The sequence below is a fragment of the Neolamprologus multifasciatus genome, chromosome 7 (genome assembly GCF_963576455.1).
Source record: "Neolamprologus multifasciatus chromosome 7, fNeoMul1.2, whole genome shotgun sequence".
NCBI classification, from domain to species: domain Eukaryota; kingdom Metazoa; phylum Chordata; class Actinopteri; order Cichliformes; family Cichlidae; genus Neolamprologus; species Neolamprologus multifasciatus.
The window spans coordinates 55481268-55496331 of record NC_140445.1 but is presented as its reverse complement, the minus strand read 5'-3'; the positions used below and the strand labels follow the sequence as shown (position 1 = coordinate 55496331).

Sequence of the window (15064 nt, the reverse complement as noted above, 5' to 3'; positions counted from 1 at the left end):
ATTTTAATAAATGACAAATTAAAAAAGCATGAACATTTTTTTGTATTGGAAAAAATATCAAACCGTGACACCAAAGTATCGAACCAAACCATGAATTCTGTGTATCGTTGCACCCCTACTAATTACTACAACAAACAATTGTTGACTAATCGAAGAAAAATTGGCAGATTAATCGACTACAAAATAATCTTGAGTTGCAGCCCTACAGCGCTGTATTCAAAAATATGCAGAATTAATGTAGCAATCACTTTGAGAGAATGAAAATCTTAAGTCTAAAGTGCTCTGAAACTAGAAATTAATAATTGGCGATTAAAGATTTGGTAAAGACCTTCAACTCTGGCTTCGTCAGGTGTGATGGTGGCACACTTAACCGCCACGCTGTACTTCTTGGTAGCCAGGGCGGAGTCGATGGTGACCTGGTCATCAGTCTGGTCACGGTATGGCAGACCCAGGTCGTAGTACTTCAGCTCAACATCAACATTGGTCAGGATGAGCTAAACAATCAAAAATTAAAATTAATTAATAAAAAGGCATCAACAATGCAAAACCAAGTACGGACAGAGTAATGTCTGAACAGAAATGCAGCCTTGCAAATGTGTCACAAAAGATCTTACCTCCTGCTTGTAAACACTGATGCATAACAGATACTGTTATAACGATACTGCATTAGTGTACTGTACTGTAAAGTGATGCATTAGGTCAGGGGTCAGCAACCTGCGGCTCTGGAGACGCAGTGTAGAGTATTTAGCTGAAGTGTGTTTTATTTATGTTAGTTCTTTTTAAAAAAAAACAAAAAAAAAAAAACAACAACTTGTAGTTCTAAATTGGAAGATTGTGATATTGAAATATAAAAATAAAATTATATTTTATTATTTTTTCATTGCTCAAAATAAGCGTCACAATCGCGGAAGCCGGTGTACCCGCCGAGCATTTCAGGTAGACCAAATATGGATCTTCAGATCCACATTATGTCACCAGCTGTTCTCCACTGTGAACTATGTTAAAAACAAACACCGCTCACGCCTCACAGATGACAGCTTACAGTCCTGCATAAAGATGAAAGTGACTTCGTACAGCCCCGATTTGCAGACGCTGTGCTCATATGGGATATGCGCAGAGGTTCAGGAGCAGAAGTCCCATTGTAAACATATCACGGCAGACCCGACGAGGTTTCCATGAACATGCTTTTCAGCATCTCTTTAGTGACCACTTTTCACACACGGTTGCTGTAGCTCACAGCCCGACATATACCAACAACAGCAGAGATAGCACAGACGTTAAGGCGTGATTGCGGGTGCCGCTCAGGTGCGTCCGCCTCCCCTGCAGCGGCGCTGCAGACCGCGCCCCGCCACACACATTAACCTGGTAAAATACATATTTAAGCAGAATTTTGCAAATATCTACTTTTTTTTTTTTCTATTATTTTTTAGAAGTCAGGTCAAGGCTCCAAAAGCCCAAAGGCGATATAAGGGTGGCGGCTCAGAACAGTTTTTGTTTGCTACATGGATCATTTTAGTTCAGGTTGGTGTCTTTCCTTTTGTTATATTTCTTTAAGAGTTCAAAATGTGTTAATTACATAAATAAAATGTAATTTTCTCATTAGCACTTCATGGATTTCATAAGCAACACACCTTAGTTGTTCACACAAAGCATATGTTATCTTCATTTTAGATGTCAAAAAGTATTTGCGGCTTCCAGTGTTTTCTTTTGCGTGGAAACCGAGTCCAAATGGCTCTTTGGGTCTTAAAGGTTGCTGACCCCTGCATTAGGTGTTCAAGACTTCAAATTTTTCAGACCACTAAAAGCATATAGGAGTTAGAGGTGGGAATCACGAGGTACTCCACAATACGATATCGCAATACTTCACTCACAATATGATAGTAATGTTTAACATTTTGCAATATACCAAATATTGTGAAATGTTGAAAATCACAAAGTATTGCAACAACATATCAAAGTTAAACATTGTCAGTATCAGTTTTATCCAATAAGATTATATCAGTTATTTTTTTCCTGCAAAATGAGATCATCAAGCACACCAACACTGTCACTAAAACCTGCAAAATGCCATATGAAAGAGTCAGTCTGCCATCAATCTATAACTGAATGGGGTCAAGTTTCTGATACTACAGCAGCTAATTGTAAATATACAGCTAATACAGTGAAAACTGCAATTAACTGTAAATAACTATTCACCAGTAAACCACCAGGCAGCCACCAATTTATTTATTTTTTATAGAAGCAAGGAGTTTGCTCATGTGACTGAGCCATTGCACTGATTTAGAAGGTAGCTTTGTCAAGCTAAGCGTGCCCAGTGTTGGATGGGTTTTCAGTTGAGCCAAATTAATGCAAGTTTGGTCAGCTAACATTGTGTCAGGGTGGTGCTGCATGAGATGAGCCCGCTTGTTTTGTAGTCTTGCCAGAATATTTTAATTTAGTCAATAAAATATAAATCTTATCAAGTATGAAATATCAATTTAGTGCCCCTGTAGCGATACAATATTGTCACAAAAAAAGCAATATCATGCTGTATCAGTTCCCCAAGCCTAATTGAAATGATTATGTTCCAGGGTGTATGTGTTTTCTCTAGATAGTGAAAACTACTGTACAAACATAGCCCTGTTTGCTACATTAATAAAGTGATCAGAATGAAATCAGCAAACTATCAGGTATGGAAATCATCCAGATTATTTAAGAACCCATTAAAAAATGTAAAAGAAAAAAAGAAAAAAGAAGATATGCTTGGGAGTAGGGCTGCCACGATTAGTCGACTAGTCACGATTACGACTGATTCAATAGTCGACACGTCGTTTGAAGCTTTGTAAGATCACAAAAGACGCAGGAATAAGTAGTGGGACTTAAGAGTGTAATAACGGACTAAAACAGAAGATGGCAGCACTGCATGTACAAGGATGCCAGCTGCCGTTAAACCCCGAAGAAGAAGAAGTAGCTCTGTCCCAGAATTCATAGCGCAGCCCAGCTCAGTTTCCAACAATGGCGGCAGCTAGTTAGTTTTAATATTACTCTTATTATTCTTTCTGGGTCACAAAATAAACGTTTAACATATTTTCAGACGAGAATGTAACTGTGTAAACCTCAAATATCTGCTCAGTTTATCAAGACACCACATATTTTCAAAAGCGCTCCGACGTTTTCGGAGACGTCTGTTACCCACTAGCTCGATAGCTAGCCGGGGGCAAGGCACACTAGAGCCCGTGAGAACACCGGACTCCCGGCTAATCGTTTTCAAACCCACCGCTGTCTTACGCTACTCAGATTAAACATATATAAGTCACTTAGATAACTTAAAAATGTTATTGTTTGGCTTTTTTTTTAGTATTTTATTTGTTCCTGAGTAAATCGGTTTGGCTGAGATTAAAGTTATAGTTTTTACACAGCTGAATAAACATCAAGCAGACAACTGATTATCAGAAGTGTGAGATGCTCAAGAATATACTCCGGTGTCCCGTTATATTTTAGATAGCAAGGAGTTTATTAAACTTCACCGAAAACAATCTGCAAATTTCATTAAAATTTAATAAACTATCATCTTATCTTTCTTTTTAGTTAGCACATACCTTAAACACTTAAAGCTGTAAGCTAATGATAGTTATATAAGAGCAGATGCATGCTGGTGCAATAAGCTGTACGTTTTACGTCCAATGGATGCATGATCTGATTAGTCAACTAATCGCAAAAATAATCAGTGACTAGTCGACTATCAAAATAATCGTTTGTGGCAGCCCTACTTGGGAGCCAGTAAGTGGAAGCAACCACCATCATCATATAACGGGCTCCTATCACAAGGTTTTACAGCCTCCTCCAGAGTAAATAGACACAGACACCTGGCATATTGACAGCCGACGTAAACACCAGACTGCCAAGCTCCACTCTCTATAGTTAAAGTGTAGACAGACTTGTTTGTCCTACCATAGCCAGGATTATGCATTTGAATTGAAGAAGACAGAATTCAGATTTCTAGTGGCGATATTTTACACACTGAACCTGTAGAATGACCACTCGGTAGCTTTCTTATGATGCTGCTTTATTGAACACGTGTCCAGCATGGGTTATAACAGCACAATAACAAGTGTGGCAGCTAAGAGAAGAACTGCACATCGGCAGCCCTGCCGCAAAGCATGTCATGGTGGCGTAAAGCCTCAACGCCCACCCGCTCGACACAGGCAACCCAGTATATGACATCTCCCCCCTTTTCATGTTATTTCCAATAACAAAGCCCAAATAGAACAGCAACGACATAATGATAACACATGACACTATAATAGCCTCTGGGCGGTTCTCTTAAGGACCGGGCACAATTGGCTTACTGTCGGCCTGAAGGGCAGTGTCCACAAAACAGGACTTATTAAACATGGTAAACCTTTAAGGTAATTAACTCAACCAGGTAACAGCAGTATTGGTTGCAGCTCAAAACATAAGTGCAAAACAGCAACAATACAACATTCCCACTCCCCAGTCCTTCCTTCTCTCCCATTATCCCAGTGTCTACAGATCCAGCCTCTTGACTGGCTTGCGTACCCGGCCGCACCTTGTGCGTAACTGATCCGGTACATCGGCGTGAGTGGGTGCAAGCGTTGGGGCCAGAGTAGGGGCCAAAGGTGGGGTCTCTGGAGTGGACGCACCAGCGCACTGAGATGGCAGCTCCTCAGTGTCCACAGTGGGTGTTGGAAGGGGTTGCGGCATAGCTCATGGAGATGGTTCGAGTCGGAGATGGCGGCGGTTCCGTCGCAGCACCGCACCTTGGGTTGTGGCAGCAAGATAGGACCTCGGAGTGACGCTCTCCTTGGAGATGATGGCCGGTGTTGCCCAAGCCTTCTCCTGGTCCAGCTTAGTTAGGACAGCATCTCCTGGATGGAGTGGAGGTAGGGGCTTAGTACCATGGCGGTGGTCGTAGTAGAATGCCTGCTTGGCCTTCTGACCAGCATCCCTTTGTTTGACCTCTCTTTTGTTGGGCCATTTAGGTTGAAGATTCTTCTCCAAGGTAGGCAGGGTTGTCCTGATCTTCCTCCCCATAATAAGTTCCGCTGGGCTGAAGCCTGTAGTGGTACAGGGAGTAGACCTATAGCACATTAGTGCTATCAGTGGGTCATTGTGCCGGAGGATTTTCTTTGCAGTCTGTACTGCCCTCTCCGTGTGACCATTTCCCTGTGGGTGGTGGGGACTAGACGTTATGTGGGCGAAATCCATCTCTCTCGCGAAGGCCTGGAACTCAGAGCTGGAGAACTGAGGGCCATTGTCACTCACCACCTTGTCAGGGATCCCAAACCTAGCAAAGGTCGACTTCAGTTTCTGAACAACTTGGCCACTGGTCGTGGATGGTAGGTGCAGTATTTCCAGAAAACGTGAGTAGTAGTCCGACACAACAAGGTAATTATTCCGGTTGTGTTCACAGAGATCCAGGGCTATCCTTTGCCATGGACGATCCGGCAAAGGTGTGGAGATGAGCGGCTCCCTTGTCTGTGTTGGCCTCTGTGCCAGACATGTGTGGCACTGCAGCACTGCATTCTTTAGCTCAGTGGAAAGCCCCGGCCACCACACAGATGAATTAGCCCTATCCCTACACTTGGTGAGGCCTTGGTGCCCTTCATGTAGTTTGTGTAGGATGGCTGTTCTCTGTGACTTTGGAATGACAATTCTGCAGCCTCGTATAACCAGGCCGTCAGCCTCTGATAGCTCGTTTTTCACTTTCATGTACGCTTTAATGTTCAATGGCACACTAGCTCCGTATGCAGGCCAACCCCTGCGTATGTACGTGATGACAGTCTGTAGTTCAACATCCATTGCAGTGGCTGCTTTAATGCTTTCCATTCGGCTTGGGGACGCTGGAATGCCCTGTAACACGGTGGCTATGTAGCAGTCCACTTCACTGTGAGTGCTAGTGTCTTCCTCAGCCCGAGTCTGTGGGCTCCGTGACAACGTATCGGCGATGACAAGTGTTTTGCCAGGGACATAGACGGCCTCCGGCTTGTACCTCATGAGCCTCATCAGGAGGCGTCGACACCTCAATGGAACATTGTCAAGGTCCCGGCTATTGACCAGGGGCACCAAAGGTCTATGGTCGGTCTCAAGCCTGAAGCGATCTAAGCCACATAGATACTTATCAAACTTCTCACAGGCCCAAACACTTGCCAAACACTCTTTTTCGATTTGTGCGTAGCGTGTTTCAGCCTCTGTGAGGCGTCTAGAGCAGTAGGCAACAGGTTTCCACTCTGCGCCATGAAGCTGAAGCAGCACAACCCCAAGCCCGTAGCTACTGGCGTCGGCAGATACGGCTGTGAGTCTGTTGACGTCATAGAAGGCAAGAACAGGTGCTGATGTAAGTGCACTCTTAATGTTCTCGAAGGCTGCCTGCTGTGGGTGGCCCCAGGTCCAACTGTTTTTGCTTTTAAGCAACTCGTACAATGGCTGGCATACTGTGGCAAGAGCAGGAATATATCTGCCCAGGTAATTAACCATTCCTAGGATCCGTTTAAGCTCTTGCACATTTTCTGGTGACGGCAGCTGAAGAATGGCGTTCACTTTCTCAGGGTCTGGCCTGACCCCAGAATAGTCGATCAGGTGCCCTAGGAAGCGAAGCTGGCTCTGTCTGAAGGAGCACTTCTCTCGGTTGAGCTTCAATCCGGCTAACTCAATGCGCTGCAGCACCTTCTCAAGTCGGGTGTCGTGTTGTTCCATGGTGGCCCCATAGACCAGGATGTCATCCATAAAGACCTCCACACCTTCGAGCCCCTCTAAGGTCTCCAACATCTTTCGCTGAAAGATCTCTGGTGCACTTGTTATCCCAAAGGGCAGCCTCTTAAAGCAATATCTGCCAAATGGCGTGATGAATGTCGTTAGTTTGCAACTCTCGTGATGCAATGGGATCTGCCAAAATCCACTGGCTGCATCCAGCGAGGAGAAGACCGTTGCCCCACTCAACCTGGACATGGTTTCCTCAGGGGTAGGCAAGATGTAGCGCTCACTTTTGACAGACTTATTCAGTTTTGTCAGATCTACGCAGATCCTGGCCCTTGCTGTGTTCTTCTTCAAGACAGGCACCATTGGGGCACACCATTCGGTAGGTTGGGTCACCCTCTCAATGACACCATGGTTCTCCATTCTTTGTAGTTCCTCCTTCACTTTCTGCAGCATGGGGAAAGGCACACGGCGTGCCGTGTGCACCGCGTATGGCACAGCATCATCCCTTAACTGAATTTTGACTGGCTCAGTTTTTAGTGTTCCGTGCTCACCGTAAAGTGGTTGGTTCCTGGTGGCAGTGATTGTTGCTTCATCAATTCTTCTCACCAGGCTCATCTGCACTGACAAGGAGCGGCTGAGAAGGTTGCTAACTCTGTGTCCACGAACCACATACACCTTGGATAGGTAGTCTTTGCCTTTATAACTTATTGTGGCCTTTAAGTAGCCGAGACATAACAGCTCTCCTCCGGGGCTATCTAGAGGGAGATTAGAAGGCTCTAGTGTTCTCTTATGAGCAACTGTGTGTAACGTGTCTTCATTTATGATAGTGACATCTGCTCCTGTGTCAATCTTAAATTCTATTGGGGCAGAGTCTAGCAGTAACTGCACAGTCCATGCTTTGCTATTTCCTTTTGCATTACACACTGAGCCTAGAAAATATGAGGCCTGCTCGCTTTTCTCCGTCTCTGTAACCTCATTCACTGATCTGGTGTTACGACACACCCTGGCCCAGTGTCCAATTTTTCGGCAGCCATGGCAAACAGATTTTGCTGCCGGGCACCTTTCATCCCTGGCATGCTGTGTCTTCCCACATTTACCACATTTCTTGTCACGCCCCGCCCATTTTTTTTCCGCGGGTAGCCTGCCTCGCTGTTGTTGTGATTTCCAGTCCATGTTTTTCCGTTTATCCCGTACCTCCTGTACTGAGCCTCCCGCATCTCCCTGCAAGCTGACCTGCGCTGCGACCTCCTCTGACTGTCTGACGATCTGGGTCGTTTGTGCCAATGTGAGGTCCTTCATCAGCTGTAGCCTGCGGGAGAGGTCCTTGTCTCGTATCCCGACCACAATACGATCGCGGATATTTTCCTCTTTACATGCACCAAACTCACAGTGCTCTGAGAGGTCATACAGGGCTCGGATAAAACTCTCCGCCGTTTCGCCTGGCCGCTGGACACGTTGATGAAAACATGCTCTCGCATGTATAATGTTCCTCTGCGGGAAAAAATACTCGTCGAACTTCCTCATTACGACGGCGAAGTCGTCACGACTTTCATCGGTGGCGAAGGTGAGTGACTTGTAAATGTTCTCTGCTTCATTTCCCATCGCGTAGATTAGGCAGCTCACCTGTACTTGTCCTTCGTCTTTGTGGAGTTTCGTTGCGATCCTGTAGCGCTCGAAACGCTGTTTCCAGTCGGGCCATTCCGTCGGCTTATCGAAGGAGAAGCTTGTCGGGGGATTAAACTTAGCCATTCTGTTGTTTTCTCCCTTATGGCGTTATTCCGGCGATGGTCCGGGTCACTTCTGACACCATGTAGAATGACCACTCGGTAGCTTTCTTATGATGCTGCTTTATTGAACACGTGTCCAGCATGGGTTATAACAGCACAACAACAAGTGTGGCAGCTAAGAGAAGAACTGCACATTGGCAGCCCTGCCGCAAAGCATGTCATGGTGGCGTAAAGCCTCAACGCCCACCCGCTCGACACAGGCAACCCAGTATATGACAGAACCAACAACAGTTTTCTGTCACCAGCCAATCGTGGACATGCCAGAGAACTAAAGCACAATCCTATAAAATTTCCATCAATTTCTAGCCATGGGTATTTAGAGCACCTTCCAAAAAAAAATATATATATGCGGACAAACTGCAAGTTGTGGGAAACTGTAATCCATATTCAGCACTCACTGCAGTGAGTCTTCTCACACTGCGCCTAGGATGACAGTGTGCAGAGATGCATACAGTTAAATTCACTTTAAACTTGGACGGGTCGTTTGTGCTGCTGTGTTGGAGGTTAATGATATTGTCAGAGCAAAGGTGATGGCAAATTAGCCAATGTTTGCTGACAAACATCAATCTTTGAGTCATTAGCTTCAGGGCTGCTGTAGTTATCTTTCAGTGACAGCAGCAAAAAAATCAGTGACATTCTGGTTAGCTAAGATAAACAATATTTAATGGCATTAATATATATCTCATAACTTGAATCAAATGGCAGGTAAACCTGTCCTGTAGCTAACATAAACTACAATTAACAACCTGGGGTGCTGTTGATGAAGGTGGGTTTGGTGTGGCTGACTGCATGCATGTATGGCATGGTGAGACAAGGTTTGCTTGCAAGCATTGCCATTCACATGAGCAACTACCCATCAGTTTGGCTACACAAATGCAGTAAAACTGAGTCGCAGTAACCCTGGTTTTGCAATCCAGACAGATATTTCTGCAAGTATGTGACATCTTTTAGAAACTATGAATAGAATTGGCTTTGATTGGACCAAACAGCCAATTAACTGTCATATTCAGCACCCCATCAAAATCTTAAAAGACAACTTGACAAGCAAGCGAGTGTTGTGCAAACAGCCATAAATGTTCTGCCCCGAAGATATTTTTTTCACCAGCATTTTAAAGATCCCCTAGCCTGTATCACAAGGACCTGAGTTTTAATTTGCATGACTTTGGGGAATAATTAAATGTACCATTTTCCCTTTGAGAGTACCCAAAAAACCCATAAAATGTACCTTGGGATCACTGATTGTTAACAAGACAAAACTGCTCATCAGCTGTCAAAAACATTCAATGATTGAACCTCGTGCTATTCTGCGTTTTCTTCCTGAGCCAACAACATCTGCTCTCTCTGGAGAAAATCAGCCACTGAATTACCAAAGCCCCTCCCCAACACACATACATAATCCTCTACATAATACTTCCCACACAGCCACCTGCCAGCCTGCCAGTCAGGCAGCATGGGCTCACAGTTTTCCCCCTTCAACCTTGGATGCCACTTTATCACCTTCTCTTTAATGAACTCCCAGATGATCCTGGTCATCTCGTCTCCGTCCATCTCCACCACTGGGTTCGCGACTTTGATGCGTTTGTCGGCATCTGTCAAAAATAAAACGTGAAGTACAAAAAACATGAGACTGCTGTGTGCCAATCATAGAATAAATGCATTGATTAAGGGGGAAAAAGAAAAGGAAATGAATTATGCTCAAGAGGATGAAAACCCGTCTGGTCAGACCAACATTTAACAATTTAATGTTTAATCCTAAATGTGCTTAAAAGCTACAAAAAGCTGAAATCAATTTGAACCCAAGGCTATTTCTATTTTGCATCCACAAGAGCAGACTCCTTGCACCAACCACAGCTCAAATTTCCATCCAAAACATGCATGAAGAGAGTCCCTGGATCTGGAAGGATGACATCTCTCATTTGTGCTTATTTAGATTTGGTATGTTATGTTGAAGGTTATTTCTAAAAATCCATGGCTCCAGATTTATACTGACTCTAAAACCAACTCCCTTCTAAACTGGGCCAAGTGAACCACAAAAAGGAACAGTTTTTTTTCTAAGTTAAAAATGTAACTGGCAATTTCTGGCAAGAAAAATTATAGAAAATCTTTGCATGTAACAGAGTGTGAATCTAAACTGTTTATTTTAAACTAGAGCATATGGTTCGGTGTATCTTTTGGACCAATTCGATTTTTTAGTTTAATGTTTAGTTTGCTATATAGATAATATATAAAGATTATATAGGAAGTCATCCAGGAGCCTGGTTCTGCTGGAGGCTTCTTCCTGTTAAAAGGGAGGTTTTCCTTCCCACTGTTGTCAAGTGCTTGCTCAAAGGGCGTCATTTGATTCTTGGAGTTTTCTCGCATTATTGTAGAGTCATTACCTTATGATATAAAGTGCCTTAGGGCGACTACTGTGATTTGGGGCTATGCAAATAAAACAAAATTACTGAAAATTTTGGATATTTTATTTTCTATGAGCTAATCACTACAGCTCCATTCAATACTTCTTGACACATCCTTGTTTGTAGTTAGGATGAATAGCCAACTGACCACACGGTAGCATTTTAGAGAACCACCACTTCAATAAAAGACCAAATATTATTGATTAGAGCAAGTTTTGGTTCACTCTAAAGCCATTCTTTATTTTGAGAAATGCATATGTTCTTACAGGTAAAAATAATAATTTATTTGTAGGTTTTCTTAAAACCATCAAACCTCATTAGAAAACAAAGTGCTTTATTTTTACACTGACTTTTTTAAGACTGTCTCTTTACTCCTTTTCTGTCCACTAGGACTGATATGGATTAGTATGTTTAATCATATCTCCTCTCAGCCTACTCAGTGTGCGAGTGCTGCCAGCGGGAACATTTCAGTGAATAGGAAAGTACAGGGGGGAGGTGCAGAGGATCAAGTGACTCAAATTTCCCAAGCCAAGCTTATGCTCCCCCACTGCCCTAAGAGTAATTCAAGTAAACACAAGGTGTCCTATGGAAACAGGGAACAGCCAACATTTTTAAGAGTGGAAGATATTATATCCATTTAAAACTCAAGCATTAGTCTGAGACTGAAGACATCTGATGTAGCTGGGATTTTGAAGCCATGGTAGCACCTGTCAAAACAGGCTCTGCTCTTATCCTCTGCACCCTGCTGACTACAGAAACATGGCGACCGTGCACTGAAAATGACCTCTAAGGAAGAACAGTTGTGGCTTTGTGTTATGTTACAACTATGTTTATAGAATAGCATATTACACAGACAGAAACAAATGCAATGTCTGTAACAGAATGGTGAAAAAGTGATTATGTTCTGCTAACGTGTTGTTGTTTTGGCTCTGACACACAACTGTATCACACAATCCTTAACCTATTGGAAATTGAAGAAGGAAATATGTTCAGTTTTGGCACATAACAAAGGAAACTAGGATGACGACTTGTCAGCAGTTTTATTTTAAAACAAATCCATCAATATGACTTCAGTTACTTCCCAACAATAAGCTGGCAGCGATGTTAAAATGAACAGAAAAGCTTTTTATGGATTTCCAAGTTCTGTTTGAAAATTGCACGCTGGAAATTACTTTTACGGCAATTTGAGCTGAAACAGTCTGCTGGCAAAATAAACAAGCTATTGCAATAAATCACTTAAGTGATTCTTTCAGAAAAATGGGGAAAGCTATAGGCTGTATATGAGAAAGAGCTGCTTTCTTTGCAAGAGACAGAGGGCACAGTCAAGTAATCTGATGTCTTAATGGTTGGTTAGGAAATTGCAAATAATTTAACCATTTTCTCACATTTTATAAGCAAATCAAGATTAGATTTAAAAAAAAAAATCAATTCCATAACATACTTTGTCCTCCTCCATCTGCTTTTGGAAGAGTACAGACTCTTCCAGCATTGTTTCGTTAACACATTAACTACTGTCAGGCATAATTTCTGACTCGTTCAACCTAAAACTGCAATATCAGGACTTTACTCTCACAATGCGGAGGGAAGGGAGCCCAGGAGAGAGCTGAGCAGGTTATGTAACTTATGAGCGTATCAACAAACTGGAGGCTGAAGGGCGAGCTGAAGCACAGTCATGTGGACCTGCATGCCACATCACTCGCGCATGCATCTGGGACAGATCTGCAGGATTTGTTCGATCACTTGTAGCTAAAGTCAAAGGCAGGTGTTTGGTGAAATATGCAACTGAGATAATCATTTGAAAACTTGCACAATGACTTGGCTCTTCTGTCGATTCAAAATAAGCACATAAGGCTTTTTTTAATGCTAAAAATGCACTTGAGAAGGCTCAGTGTTTTCAAAAAAATTCCATTGTGAAGACTTTTAATTATTTCTCTTTCTTGAAGGACAACGAAATCAGTTGGAGAAGAATTTGTTTACAGGTGATAAAAAAAAAAAATCTTTAAACTGTGACTTTGAACCAGAAGACGTTCAATAGTGGAAAGGAGGGAAACAATAAGACTAATGACTTCACCTAGCCTGCAATGTGGGACTAGAGTATTTAGAGCTTTTAAATACCCTTCATTTTTAGCACAGTGTACTAATTTTAAATTGAACTGTGAGGTGCCTTGTGGAAATTACGGTCAAGCAGTCAAGGACAATCCAAAATGATGTGTGTCTTAAGGAGATGAACAGAATAAGTATTGATTAGGTGTCCTGCCTGGTTAACTTTCAACACAGTAGGACAAGCCTTAGCTCACATCAAGTTTTAATCCTATACTTGGAAAAGGCATTTACAAGGTAAGCAAACAGCTAAAGCTAAGCTGCAGTAATGAACTTTTCATTCACTATCACGATAGTAAACAGTGGTCAATGCAAAGCTTTGAAGCTTACAAATAAAGCAGCATTACATGGGATTGTGAAATTCAAATAAAGTTTAACAACATGTTCGGTCAGCTTTGTAAGAGCTGTTAAAACTTGTAGCTGGAACAAAATAAACCAATCAACACTGTCAATCTTCCACTTTTAGTGTGGCACGCAGGTTTTACACCTCGGAAAAATAAAACACGATTCTATCACTGTGGAAGTGTTATCAAATGATGCGATCACTTTATAAGAATCCTCGTGATAAAGAGCGTTTGGAGGCGTTGCTGTAACAAACAGTCCTGGGGTATGATCCCTAACCACCATCAAAGAGGTACATGCCGGTGATTTAATCGGATCTGAGCCACAGCGTCCTTCAGCTGACCCACTGTTTTGTGAACGGTAGCTGGTCATGCTAGTGCGTTTTTGTTCTTTTAAGGGAGACATGAATTCACAACACTTTATATCTTATAATTTCAGCCGCATTTAATCTGGGATTGCTGCAGAGCGCACGTCATAAAACATGATTCCTCTCCGAATCGCAAAAACACAAATCCATTCAGCCTGATCTCCCTTTTTATTTATTTTTAGTCTTGTTTGTTAACATTTAGAGGGAACATAAAAGTAACAAGCCGCATAGTGTTTTACAGTCTAAATAGCAGGGTGAGATGTGGTCTTTATGAGCAGCAGCCTGGATGCAACCCAGATGAGAAGCGTAATGTAGGACAGAGAGCGCCATACGGCAGCAGCGGCGGCAGCCATTGCTCTCCATAGCGGAGGCTCGTATGCGGTAACTGACCTTGGGAAAAGTTTCCCCCAAGTAATTCATGCACTGACGATCTCACGGCTGACGGACAGCTCATCAGTTTGGACAACAGAATTTAACCGGGTTCCTCTCGTGGTTATTTTATTATCCACCTCAAAGATTAGCAGCTTTGGTGGGAAAAATCCGCAAACACAGCTAAAAACGGAAGATTCGCTTAATTCATCAACTGCCAGCTTTTGCACTGCACCGCCACTTTTGTCATGAATCTTATATTCTAGGTCAGAGTAGAAGGCATGTAGGCCTGCCAGGGTTTTTCCGTTTTAATTCATTCGAGTCCGCATATCTTTACATTGTCCTCCACGGTTCCTCAAAGTTTGAATGGAGGAAGACAAAGACGGGTCTCTCGCTGAGGCTGCATTCATCCTTTTTTCGACGTTTACCTTTTTTATCATTAAACAGCCTCTGTTTACTCAAACATGTTAACGGCCATTTAACGGTCATGGGCATTTAAAGTATCGGTGCCCTGCGCTCAGAAAACCATTAAAGGTATTAACCGCATCCTACTTGGCTAGCAGCACACGCAAATCAGCTAGCACTGCTACGTTAGCTCCGTAAGAATAGCCGGCTAACCTGATATCGGCTTTTTCTATGTATGCTGACATTGCATTAGCTCACCTAAATGCAACCAGAGCTACATGTTTTTTTTTTTAAGAGGCCACGTTAACACCAGGCTAGGTCAAGCTGCAGTTAACGGTCAACATAATGATGCTCGGGATGAACCGGCTATCTCTCCACTTACAGTTTCTTTGTTGCAAAGTCTGACAATTTGCAGCCGGCGCAAGCACCGCCGGGTTTCTGGAAAAAGCAGCTCCGGCAGATCTCGAAAGGGAGCTGAGGACTTTCAAGTATCCAGCCATGTCTTCCCGGGACCGAAAACACTTTGCGGTGAACGCTCGACGAAACACAGAGCTAAAGAGGGGGGCAAACGCTCCGCGGCTCGCTGCAATATAGTC

At 43.1% G+C, this 15064-nt stretch overlaps 1 protein-coding gene across 1 annotated transcript in view; it reads right to left on the bottom strand.

The window, feature by feature from the left end:
• Nucleotides 1–15064, bottom strand: part of idh2 (isocitrate dehydrogenase (NADP(+)) 2) — a 23142-nt gene extending 8078 nt beyond the window's left edge. The window contains exons 1-3 of the mRNA XM_085169303.1: nt 14851–15064; nt 9984–10075; nt 329–494 (exon numbers count right to left, since the gene is read on the bottom strand). Coding sequence (XP_085025429.1) covers nt 329–494; nt 9984–10075; nt 14851–14968 — 376 coding nt within the window. The 5' untranslated portion in view covers nt 14969–15064. The remainder of the gene's footprint in view (nt 1–328; nt 495–9983; nt 10076–14850) is intronic.